Here is a 12,722-nt window from a genome sequence, read left to right as displayed (position 1 = left end):
CACTTTAAATTTCAGAAAGGAGAAAAGCGTGTTCAAGCATACTGCTTAACTTGGACAGAAAAAATAATTAATGCAAGGTATAACTTAATTTAAAACAAGGTTAACACTGATGTCTCTTAAATGTTAAGCTGGCCTTATGATATTATGAATCACAAAAAAGAATAGTGTTCCATACCTTGAATCCATGACAGATACTGCAATAAAAGCACCATTGAACAGCACAGCTGTGCTTATTCTACTTGCATTCATGACAGGTGCCACAGAAAGAACAAAAGGGGAGGTATAATCTTAGATAATACCAAAACTATTTTTACAACCCTCCAGCGATCCAGTTATAACAACCTCAGGTGCAGACATTTTCCATCCTTTACTCCTTGTATTCTGGGCAGAAAGCTTTATATTGCTGTCATGCTTGACTGCCAAATTCATCTATACAATATGCCGAAATGGCAAACTAGCACATGGATTACAATAGCTCCAGGTGGGCAAGTTTACTTTCCCTGCCAGAAAGTCATCCAATACCATAGTTTTTGACCAGGGGTTTGAATGGCCTCAGCTCAGGCTAACTAAGAACAATTGGAAAAGGGAACATCTTCATTCGGCAAAATGTGCATAGCCTCAAACTCAGTATTACAGGACAGATAGGCAACAGTTTCAAATTTACAAGATTGTACAGGTCATAACCCAGGTCTTATATAAAGGGGTCACACACCATGTAGAGATACACCGGATTTTGCTGGAATATCCCAGCAAGTGAGATGCCACCTGTTGAGTGTGGCAGCCTCGAATGCAGTTTTTGGGAAAAATGTAGATCATTAATTTCATGAGTTGCATGCTGACTATCCTGCCACCATTGTTGCTATGCCCCTGAATATTAGCAGTGTGATAGTTGCAACGCTGGACACAGTATTATGTTTTTTGAAACATTTTTAAGGAATGCATAGATTCTCTTGCTTTCCCTGAGGCCCTGTTGCTTCAGCAATGCTGAAATTTGGGATCAGGGCAGCCCCCACAGGGATGAAGGGGTCCAGAACTGTCCACCTACAGATATATATTGGTGCTCATGAAATAAAATTGGGAAATATGTCAGAATCATGAGTCAGTGGTTATATGTAAGCAGTAAGTTACAGGACTATGTTTATCTATAAAGATAGGCTATTGTTTTCAAAAGATGGGTAGGAAGATGGTGTTTAAAACCTAGGCTACTATAACTTTCTAGTTATCATATTTTTCACCAGTCTATGCTGGTGGGCATAAAGGGTTGGAGCAACTCCAGATTCGCAATAATTACTTAGACTAGAATATCCACGATTCTAATAAAGCAGTAACACAAATAAGCAAACAGTACTTTTGAACAGAAGTGAGGGATAATTTAATTTCAATGGGTTTTTAGTAAGAAAAACTTTGTTATAGGGAAAAATGGAAAATGTCTTCATGGGTGGAATAGAAAGAATTAAGAGAGGATGACGATGTTTTTGAGAAAAATTCACTTCTCTGCCCATCAAGTCACAAGGACTTTAGCAATTACATCTTAAAGGTATGGATTTAAATCCACACAATGCAGATGGGAGAAAACTTTGTTTCAGTTCATTTCAAAACATTTCCCAAATTTTCAGATTACAACAATGTAAATAGATAAATAGATACCGCTTTGGTGGGGAGATAAAAGGCACCTTGAAAAACATGCCGGCAAAATTTGACCAGGAAGACGTCCATGGACAGTGTCTTCAGCATGGAAAAATGAAACAATAGCACCTCCCCATGGCCGAGTTGAGCACAGCCAGATGCCGGAGACAAAAAGGGGAAGCCTCACCTCTGTTTATGCACTGTCTGTCTTTGTCGATTGTATAAGGACACTGAATGTTTGACATATATGTACTTGTAATCCGCTCTGAGTCTCACCAGGGAGATAGAGTGGAATAGAAATAAAAAAAATATTATTATTATTTTTATTAAATCAGAATTTTTAAAAAATGAATGGAGGAGGAAGAAAACCAAAGGGATCTTCCCATCCCAACCTCACAACAGAAGTTGTTCACTGGACCATACCATGTGTAGCCATTCAAACACTGCAGAAATGAAACTTCCTTCAGGACTAAATTCAAATAGATCAGCTTCTTCAAGCATTTTGAATATTAATTCTACATGTGTGGAAATAAATTCCTAAATGCACATTATAATCATCAGCGCAGTTATGCGAAAGGATACTAGCCTAAATAGGCCATGTAAAGGTTAGGGAAGCAAATAAATCCTCAACCAGAAGAAACCCAAAGGGCCAATTGCCAACAGGGTTTGGGAGATGGTATTCATAAACAATGAAAAAAGAAACACAGAAAAGTTGTAATAACTTATCGCTAGTTCTTGTTACTTGTTAAGCAACTGCAACAAAAACAATATCACAATAAAGCTCTTGGAAAAATATACTGAAAAGGAATTCAACTGTATCCAGTTAGAGTTATACATAAAAACAAATGATCAGTACAGGTTACCATGTACAGCATGGCACAGCATATAGCAACAACAACACTGCATTTATGCCTGTTGTATAAGTAGGGACACAGAATGGCAGATCTGGATCTGGACCGCATCTGACACAAAGCTTTAAAACCCTCCTAGCTCCTATAGCGAGGCCCTGATCCACACCTTGGATTTGGTGATCAGCAACGTGCTAGCAAACAATAACCAATTCTCTTGCCTAAAACTATAATACGTAAACAAATCAGAGTATTTTCCATGTGTTTGGCAACACTGGCACTCTATCTCATCTTTCTTAACAAACCAAAGTAATAATAAATGGTTCTTTCTGGGGCTATTATTGTGTTTTGCCAGGGAAGATGTAAACCAGAGCACTGGCTTCCAGCTAGTGACTGAGCACTGGCTTCTGTGATAAACGAACCACAGACAAAAGACCCATCATTTCTTCAATCATAAATGAAAGAAATCAGTCAGCATGTTGGCTTCTCCACAACAAAACTGAATTGTTCAGAATGCACAATATCAAAATAAAACTCTAATAGACACACCTAGACCTATAAAAAGCTTTGAAATGGTTCAGCTGCTACAACATAGCCAGCATGGTGGGAAAGAATTTACTTCTCTACCTATTGAACACTCAGACACAAATAACATAAATAGAATATGATGGTGGGTAAAGGTAAAGGTTTTCCCCTGACATTAGGTCTAGTCATGGGGGTTAGTGCTCATCTCCATTTCTAAGCTGAAGAACAGGCGTCATTCATAGACACCTCCAGGGTCATGTGGCCGGCATGACTGCATGGAATGCTGTTACCTTCCTGCCAGAGCGGTACCTATCGATCTACTCACATTTCATGTTTTCAAACTGCTTGGTTGGCTGAAGCTGGGGCTAGCTGTGGGAGCAATCCCCACTCCCCGGATTCGAACCGCCGACCTTTCGGTCAGCAAGTTCAACAGCTCAGCAGTTTAACCCGCTGCACCACTGGATTTTAAGAGGAATTATAAAGACAGATTTAGGGTACTCAAGGCAGCTTTGAAAACTGTAAAGAAAGAAATAGATGGTAAAATCTATTCACCCATTATTGGATTTATAACTAATCTTACAGTTTCAAATATAAAGGCACCTGAGTAGATTTGGGCAATAAGCCAAAGCAATAAATCAAACGCCCTAATCTTTCATTTCTTCTTAACAGGAAAGGTAGCATTCAGTACAGTGTATGTGATGTCATCCTCAGGATGTAAATCATGTGATAATAAGAAAAATATACCATTTGTACAAACATTATAAAATGTAGGCTCTTCTTATCCTTTCTTAGGCCCTTTACATACTGTCATATAAATTCCAGATTATATGCTTTGAACTGGATTATATGGCAGTGTAGACTAGTAGAAATGCTCAAGATACTAACCTCTAACTACATACGTTGGATTACTACAACCATCAGTAATTGCAAAGTTTCAAACCCACCAATTTGGTCAGTTTGTTCAATACATTAGAATCATAATGGTTCTGACTCTGTCACCTAGATCACGACAGATCATTTGAAAGAGACTTGCATATACAAATCAGAATTCTGTTGGCTGGGCCAACTAAAGTGGACTCAGACCCTTTCCACACTGCCATATAAAATCCAGATGGTCTATTTTGAGCTGGATTTATGGCAGTGTAGACTCATATAATCCTGTTCAAAGCAGATAATGTGGATTATCTGCTTTGATAATGTGGATTATATGGCAATATAGAAGGGGTCTCACAGATTCAGTGAGTTTTACATAAATGTTGATTCACTATTCAACAATAGCCTAAATGGGGTTGCTTTAGTTGAAACTACCCACAGGGTTCAAGACACAGAATCACAAGTCCCTGACCAATTGGAATAGTTTGAGTAAATGCTCTCTGGAAAACAATGAGATAATTGTGTTTCCTTACATTGAAATAACAGAGCAGGGCCAGATTTTTAGAGGCAATTAAGTATTGTAAAATATGAATAACAGGTTGGAAGTGCAACAATGCTTAGCAATTAAGAATGAAAGATGCCTCAGAGTAGACAGTAGTAATAATGTTAGATAGTATGAGTGATTGAACGTGTCCTTCCTCTATGGGTCCTTCCAGACAAGCCCTATATCCCAGGATCTGATCCCAGGTTTTCTGTTTGTCTCAGATTATCTGGCAGTGTGGACTCATGTAATCCATTTTAAAGCAGAAAACCTGGGATCAGATCCTGGCATATAGGGCCTGTCTGGAAGGGCCCCTATGTCTACTTATTGCAGCCCCACAACCACTGACTTGTGGGGTCCCGCAGGGTTCAGAACTGTCCCCCATGTTGTTCAACATATACATGAAGCCGCTGGGAGAGATCATCCGGAGTTTCGGGGTGCGGTGTCATCTGTACGCAAATGATGACAAACTTTGTCACTCCTTCCCACCTGTCACTAAGGAGGCTGTCCAGGTGTCTGGCCGCTGTGTCTGGCCGCTGTGTCAGACTGGATGAGGGCGAACAAATTGAAATTGAATCCTGACAAGACAGAGGTCTCCTGCTCAGTCGTGGGGCCGAACAGGGTATAGAATTACAGACTGTGTTGGATGGGGTCACACTCCCCCTGAAGACACAGGTCTGCAGTCTGGGTGTTCTCCTGGACTCATCGCTGAGCCTGGAACCCCAGGTCTCGGCGGTGGCCAGGGGAGCATTCACACAACTAAGACTTGTGCGCCAGCTGCGCCCGTACCTTGGGAGGTCTGACTTGGCCACGGTGGTCCACACTCTGGTTACATCCCGTTTGGACTACTGCAATGCGCTCTATGTGGGGCTGCCTTTGAAGATGGCCCGGAAGCTCCAACTAGTACAACGGGCGGCAGCCATATTAATAACCGGAGCAGCTTACAGGGAGCGAACTACTCCCTTGTTAAGCCAGCTCCACTGGCTGCCGATATGCTACCAAACCCAATTCAAAGTTCTGGTTTTGACCTACAAAGCCCTAAACGGTTCTGGCCCATCTTACCTGTCTGAACGTATCTCCCCCTATGAGCCTTCTAGAACTCTTAGATCATGAGAGGAGGCCCTGCTCTCAGTCCCACCAGCCTTGCAGGCACGGCTGGTGGGAACGAGGGACAGGGACTTCTCAGTCGTGGCTCCTCGGCTGTGGAACACCCTCCCCAGCAACATATGGCAGATACCAACTTCATAGGCTTCAGGATAGCTTTAAAACATGGTTGTGTACCCAAGCTTTTAATGAATAAGGACATGGACTTTACATGACCTGTACCAAGGCTTATGTTGAGGATTCTGGATGAATGGATTTTAATCTTGGTTATGTTTAAAATTTTATATAATGTGATTTTATTTTGTAATGGTATCTGTTTTTATATGAATTGTTGTTTTGTACACTGTTTTTAGGCATTGAATTTTTGCCTATTTATTGTAAGCTGCCTTGAGTCCCCCTGGGGAGAAAGGCGGGGTAAAAATGATGGAAATAAATAATAATAATAACAACAACAACAACAACAACAACGTATATATTTCTCAAGTATCAAAAGAAAACTTAATCCCAAAAACACTCGTTCCATTCTGCTTTGAATAATTGGGCAGAACAGGTAATGCTTTAGTCATAATTCACGCAAACATGGAATTAATTTAAAAGTGTTTATATCAGAGGCGAATTCTGACTCAAACTCATGGCAAAGTTTACAAAACTAGACACGCCTGAAATGCAGTGAAAGCATATTTTGGGGATTGCAAAACATCATTACACTCTTTTAACAGGTAGTTCAGGCCACACCCACAGAAACTTTACATCAAATCACATCAGCCCACACACCAGTCAGCTGATTTTATCTGGAATGCTAATCCAAAATTCAATCACACCAATAAACATCAAATGCAAAGATTGCTCTCTTTTTTTTCACTGTGTGGCTTCTTAATTTCCAAGGATAGATTTTGCTTTGCCTATTCCACCTACTTGAAGTGGCTGCATCCTCATTCACTCTACTATGGAACAACTGTTCTAAGAGAAATCAAGTAGCATGTTAAACTAAATTCCTAGTATTTATTTATGTTTGTAGGGAAGATGTTTGCAGGAACAATAGCTGAGCAGGGCTAGGAGCCAAGGCGAATGTATATAAGGAGACTTCATTAATACTTTCATCTTAATCCAGCAATGATATAACATGGAAGATATGTGTGGTTTTAACAGGCATTCTGATACATAAGGATGAGAAATTGGTTGGGCACAGGATTCCTACCTCTGCTCGACCCCATTAAAAGTGCTACTTTTCAGTTCTAGACTGAGCATTAGTGTTAACATCAAAACACATAAGAAAATGGGGGAATTGGGCCTGAATGGAGAAATCATGCTTTCATTCTCATTGCAAATACTCCATTTTCTTGAAGAAATAAGTGGAGACTTTCCTCAGCAACAGTACCCTGTTGTGCCAAGGGATCCTGCAAAACAACAGTGCTTTTCTTGGGGGGAAGATGCCTGTTTCTCATTCAGAAAATAGATAACAATTGCATATTTGTTATACCAGAGAACCTGCATAGTGAAGTGATTTGCGTGTTGGACTAGGACTCTGGGAGACCAGGATTCTAATCCTCATTCAACCCACTGGGTGACTGTGAGCAAGTCATACTCTCTCAGCCTTGGGGGATGGCAAAGGCAAATCTCTCCTAGAGAAATACTCTGGCCCACAAAGTCTCTTCCAACTCCAATTATTTGATTCCTCCTTCGATTCCTCCTCCAAGTAAACTCTATTAAGTGGACTTTTTTATACATTGTCACTTTCACTAAACAAAACTGTCTCTGTATTATGGCAGATATTAATCTATTAGTGATTACTGGAACTACATAAAATGTCATCCACAATGACAAATGTACATACATATGATTTGGTTGGCATTGGAGATTGTGAAGTCAGAAGAAAATAAAAATTAAAAGAAGCATACATACTGAAAAGTCTGCTAGAAATTTGGACATATGCAAAGTAAGCACAGCAACCCTTTCCATGAACTGTAGGTGTTTTGCATCAACTAAAGCTCAAATTCAACTGCATCTGGTTATCCTCTTTTGCAATTCATTTCCCTTCTGTGATACTTACAATGTCCACATCAATCCAACTATATGTGTATATGTAAACAGATATGCATGTGCAGTAGGCCTTTGGTATTTTCTAGACTTTGGTACCAAAAAAAAACCCCTTCCCTGTCCACCATGGAGGCCAAAATGCATGGATGCTCAAATCTCATTATACAGTAGAGTCTCACTTATCCGACATAAACGGGCCGGCAGAACGTTGGATAAGCGAATATGTTGGATAATAAGGAGGGATTAAGGAAAAGCCTATTAAACATCAAATTAGGTTATGCTTTTACAAATTATGCACCAAAACATGATGTTATACCACAAATTTGACAGAAAAAGTAGTTCAATACACAGTAATACTATGTAGAAATTACTGTATTTACGAACTTGGCATCAAAATATCACGATGTATTGAAAACATTGACTACAAAAAAGTGTTGGATAATCCAGAACGTTGGATAAGCGAGTGTTGGATAAGTGAGACTCTACTGTATATATTAATAGTCAGATTTAAAAAATAATAATCTGTGAGTGGTTGAATCCATGGGCATGGATGGCAGACAGAACGTAGATACTGGTGGATTAGATAGATAGACAGATAGATAGACAGACACAGACAGACAGACACACACACACATAATAATAATAATGAGGGTTGGAAGAGACCCCTTGGGCCATTGAGTCCAATCCCCTTTTGCTTTTGTTTACCGAAAGCACAAGCAAAGCACCCCTGACAGATGGCCACCCAGCCTCAATGTTTAATAATAATAATAATAATAATAATAATAATAATAATAATAATAATAATAATAATAATAATAATGGTTGTAAGAGAAGAAGAGGCCCCTTGGGTCATTTAGCCCAATCCCCTTATGCCCTTGTGCCTTGGGGGCCGGATAAATGGCTTCGATGGGCCACATCCGGCCCCCGGGCCTTAGTTTGGGGACCCCTGGTATAGATGCATCCTATGTTCCCTTCAAGTTGCAATTTAGGCTTTTTTAAAAAAAAAAACCCTGAGCTAACATGCAAACACAGTACCAGGAAATAAAAAAAGAAAACAGCACCTGCTGTTTGAAAGGCAGCAGACGAAACAAGTTTTCTTTGCAGGAACTTTTTCCACATCACAAAATATCAACATTTCTGCCTTTACACTGCACCTTTTATTTCAAAGCAAAAGTAATACAATTTGTGGGACCTTTTCCAGGGCTCAAGATGATTGAAACTCGGATGCCACCCCGGTCTGAAGCAAAAGGCTTTTGGAGGCTTATGGATCACTGCTTTCACCAGGATTGACCCATGTTACATGAGAACATCTTGGTTCGGAGTCTCTGGATCTACATGGCCCTGTATCCCAGGATCTGATTCCCAATCATTTGCTTATCCCAAAATTATCTAGCAGTGTAGACTCAAGACCTTATAACATTAGAAAATACTCAATTTCTGAGACTGTTCCAGACTGATTTAGAATCGCCCATCACATGACATTTGCCCCATCCCGTCAGAATTCTATCGGAAGCTGTCTGCAAAGCGTCACAAAAACAGATTATTTGAAGGCAGAATTCTAATCATGTTTATTGAAATACTATGAATTCTTCCATTGCTGAAGCACTGTTTTTGTGTGTGATAGGAAAATCTGTATGCCTCCCATCAGCAATCATACTGCTACGAAATATTTATTTTTATATTTATTTATATCCCGCTTTATCTCTCCATACGGTGATTCAAAGTGGCTCACAACCGAAAACATTACAACTTAAAATATACAAATATACAATAATAAAACAGTATTATCATTATATACTATTACATCTTATCAGTATTAGGTAAAGGTAAAGGTTTTCCCCTGACATTAAGTAGCTACTCTACTCCCAACTCAAGAACGGGAAATGTAATGTTGGTGGACAGGAAAAGAGAATTAAAGATGGGCTTAAAGCTAACCTAAAAAACTGTGGCACACACACAGAGAATGGGAAGCCCTGGCCCTTGAGTGCTCCAACTGGAGTTCAGCTGTGAACAGCAGTGCTGTGGATTTCAAAGAGGCACAAATTAAGGGAGAAATGTGCCAAGAGGAAGGCATGTCAAGCCAAACCTGATCAGGACCACCTTGCATCTGGAAACAGATGCCCTCACTGTGGAAGAACATGCAGGTCAAGAATAAGACTCTACAGTCGCCACCGCCAAGACACTACACTTGGAGGGCCATCATACCCGGACATTGAGAGATCGCATAAGAAGAAGACAGATATGTAAACTTCCCTTGCTTAGTTTCCTATATACTTCACTACCTCTGAAGATGCCTGCCATAGATGTGGGTGAAATGTCAGGAGAGAATGCTTCTGGAATATGGCCATACAGCCTGGAAAACTCACAACAACCCAGCTTTCCCTGTGTTTTTATGATCGAAACAATTAGGAACGGACATTTATAACCCAGGAACAAAAAATCATGTTACACAGTGCAATCTAGGATCAGATCCTGGGATATAGGACAATGTAGAAGGAGCCTTAGGCGGGCTCTACGCTGCCATATTATCCGCATTATCAAATCAGATAATCCACACTCAATTACAAGAGTCTAAATCAGCGTTTCTCAACCTGGGGGTTGGGACCCCGGGGGGTTCAGAGGGATCACCAAAGGGATTTTCTATTAGTCATGGGGGTTTTGTGTGGGAAGTTTGGCCCAATTCGATCGGTGGGGGTCAAGGGGCTCTTTGATGGTAGGCGAAATATAAATCTCAGCAACTACAACTCCCAAATGTCACGGTCTATTTTCCCCAAACTCCACAAGTGTTCAAATTTGGTCATATTGAGTATTCGTGCCAAGTTTGGCCCAGACCCATCATTGGAGGGGCCACCACTGAGAAGGTCCTGTCTCTCTCCCCCACCAGCCACGCTTGCAAAGGAGGTGGGATTGAGAACAGGGCCTCCCCAGACGATCTTAAGCTCTGAAGTGCTTCATCGGGGGGGGGGGGGGGGGGAGGAAACACATTAGGACAGGCAAACTGGACCGGAACCATTTAGGGCTTTATAGACTAAGGCCAGCACTTTGAATTGTGCTCAGTAGCAGACTGGCATCCAGTGGAGCTTGCGTAACAAGGGAGTTGTGTGCTCCACCAGTGTTCAAATTTGGGCATATTGAGTATTTGTGCCAAGTCTGGTCCAGATCCATCATTGTTTGAGTCCACAGTGCTCTCTGGATGTAGGTGAACTACAACTCCCAAACTCAAGGTCAATGTTCACCATACCCTTCCAGTATTTTCTGTTGGTCATGGGAGTTCTGTGTGTCAAGTTTGGTTCAATTCCATTGTTGGTGAAGCTCAGAATGCTCTTGATTGTAGATGAATTATAAATCGCATTAACTATAACTCCCAAATGACAAAATCAATCTCCCCAACCCCACTAGTATCCAAATTTGAACGCATCAGCTATTTGTGCCAAATTTGGTCCAGTGAATAAAAATACATCCCGCATATCAGATATTTACATTACAATTCATAACAGTAGCAAGATGACAGTAATGAAGTAGCAACGAAAATAATGTTATGGCTGTGGGTCACCACAATATGAGGAACTGTATTAAGGGGTCGCAGCATTAGGAAGGTTGAGAACCAGTCGGATAGACCCAGGCTTACTCTGCATCTCCAAAATGTGCAATGAATGCAACCTGACACCACTTGAATTGCTTTGCCTTGGTTCAATGCTAGGGAATGAGGCGAGTTGCAGTTTGGGGAGGCACAGCGGTCTTTGGAAAGACTCTAAAGTAGTCATGGGCAGACTTGAGCCTTCCAGGTGTTTTGGACGCCAGCTCCCGCCATTCCTCACAGCCTCAGGCCCTTTCCTTTTCCCCCTCAGCCGCTTAAGCGGCTGAGGGGGAAAAGGAAAGGGCCTGAGGCTGTGAGGAATGGCGGGAGTTGGCGTCCAAAACACCTGGAAGGCTCAAGTCTGCCCATGACTACTCTAAAGTCAAAGCACAACTTCAATGAGTCCAAACAGGCTGAAAACTACATGGACTCTACAGTTCCAAGGCGAGAAGGGACTGAAAGGAAGAAGAGGGGAAAAGAGGAGGAAGGCTCACCTGCTCCACTCCCGGGGCGTCCCCGCTTAAGGACACGAAAGAGGAGGAGGAAGCCATGTGGAAAGACCGCCAAGCCGGGCAGCCGAGCGCCTAACTCGGCTGTTACTTTCGAGGCGGCGGAAAAAAGTGGCGCCTTCAGCTCCGGCCTTGCGAAGCCACGCCCACTCGCCGCTCCTGAGCAGCCAAGGAGCGTGAGGAAAAGTGGGCGCGCGAGCCCCGCCCGTCACTCAAAGGTGTGTGTGTGTGAGCGCGCGAGTGCAGCGGAGTCCATCAAGCGGCTCCGAGCGCGCGCCTTTTCCCCTCCCCCCCCCCCCCCAAAGTCCCTAAAAACACACCTAACCAGCAATTCCTTCTTCTTCACCTGAAGGGAGGGAGGGAGGGAATGCCCACAAGTTGTGACTGTTGGCCTCCCAAGTTGAGTCTCTTTGAAGACAGAAAATATGGGATGTACATAATAGTAAGGTAAGGTAAAGGTTTCCCCTGACGTTAAGTCCAGTCATGTCTGACTCTGGGGGTTGGTGCTCATCTCCATTTCTAAGCCGAAGAGCCGGCGTTGTTCGTAGACACCTCCAAGGTCATGTGGCCAGCATGACTGCATGGAGCGCCGTTACCTTCCCGCCGGAGCGGTACCTATGATCTACTCACATTGGCATGTTTTTGAACTGCTAGGTTGGCAGAAGCTAGAGCTAACAGCGGGCGCTCACTCCGCTCCCGGGATTTGAACCTGGGACCTTTTGGTCCGCAAGTTCAGCAGCTCAATGCTTTAACACACTGAACCATCGGGGTTCCATGTAGTAACATTGTTAATAATAGTAACATTGTCAATAACTAAGGCCCACACAGTTGAATAAAATCCCACCTTATCAGCTTTGAACTGGAATATATACAGTAGAGCAGGGGTCCTCAAACTTTTAAAGCAGAGGGCCGGTCCACAATCCTTTAGACCAGGGGTCCCCAAACTAAGGCCCGGGGGCCGGATGCGGCCCATCGAAGCTATTTATCTGGCCCCCACAGCACAAAGGCAGAAGGGGGTTGGGCTAAATGACCCAAGGGGTCTCTTCTTCTCTTACAACCCTTATTATTATTATTATTATTAT

At 42.2% G+C, this 12,722-nt stretch overlaps 1 protein-coding gene across 1 annotated transcript in view; it reads right to left on the bottom strand.

Annotated features, from left to right (window-relative positions):
• Positions 1-11,731, bottom strand: part of ank3 (ankyrin 3) — a 586,147-nt gene extending 574,416 nt beyond the window's left edge. Inside the window, exon 1 of the mRNA XM_062977313.1 lies at positions 11,626-11,731. Coding sequence (XP_062833383.1) covers positions 11,626-11,682 — 57 coding nt within the window. The 5' untranslated portion in view covers positions 11,683-11,731. The remainder of the gene's footprint in view (positions 1-11,625) is intronic.
• Between the last annotated feature and the right edge of the window lie 991 nt (positions 11,732-12,722).

This window comes from Anolis carolinensis, chromosome 3, assembly GCF_035594765.1.
Source record: "Anolis carolinensis isolate JA03-04 chromosome 3, rAnoCar3.1.pri, whole genome shotgun sequence".
NCBI classification, from domain to species: Eukaryota; Metazoa; Chordata; class Lepidosauria; order Squamata; family Dactyloidae; genus Anolis; species Anolis carolinensis.
The sequence above is the reverse complement of the archived record's forward strand: the minus strand, read 5'-3'. Positions and strand labels throughout refer to the sequence as shown.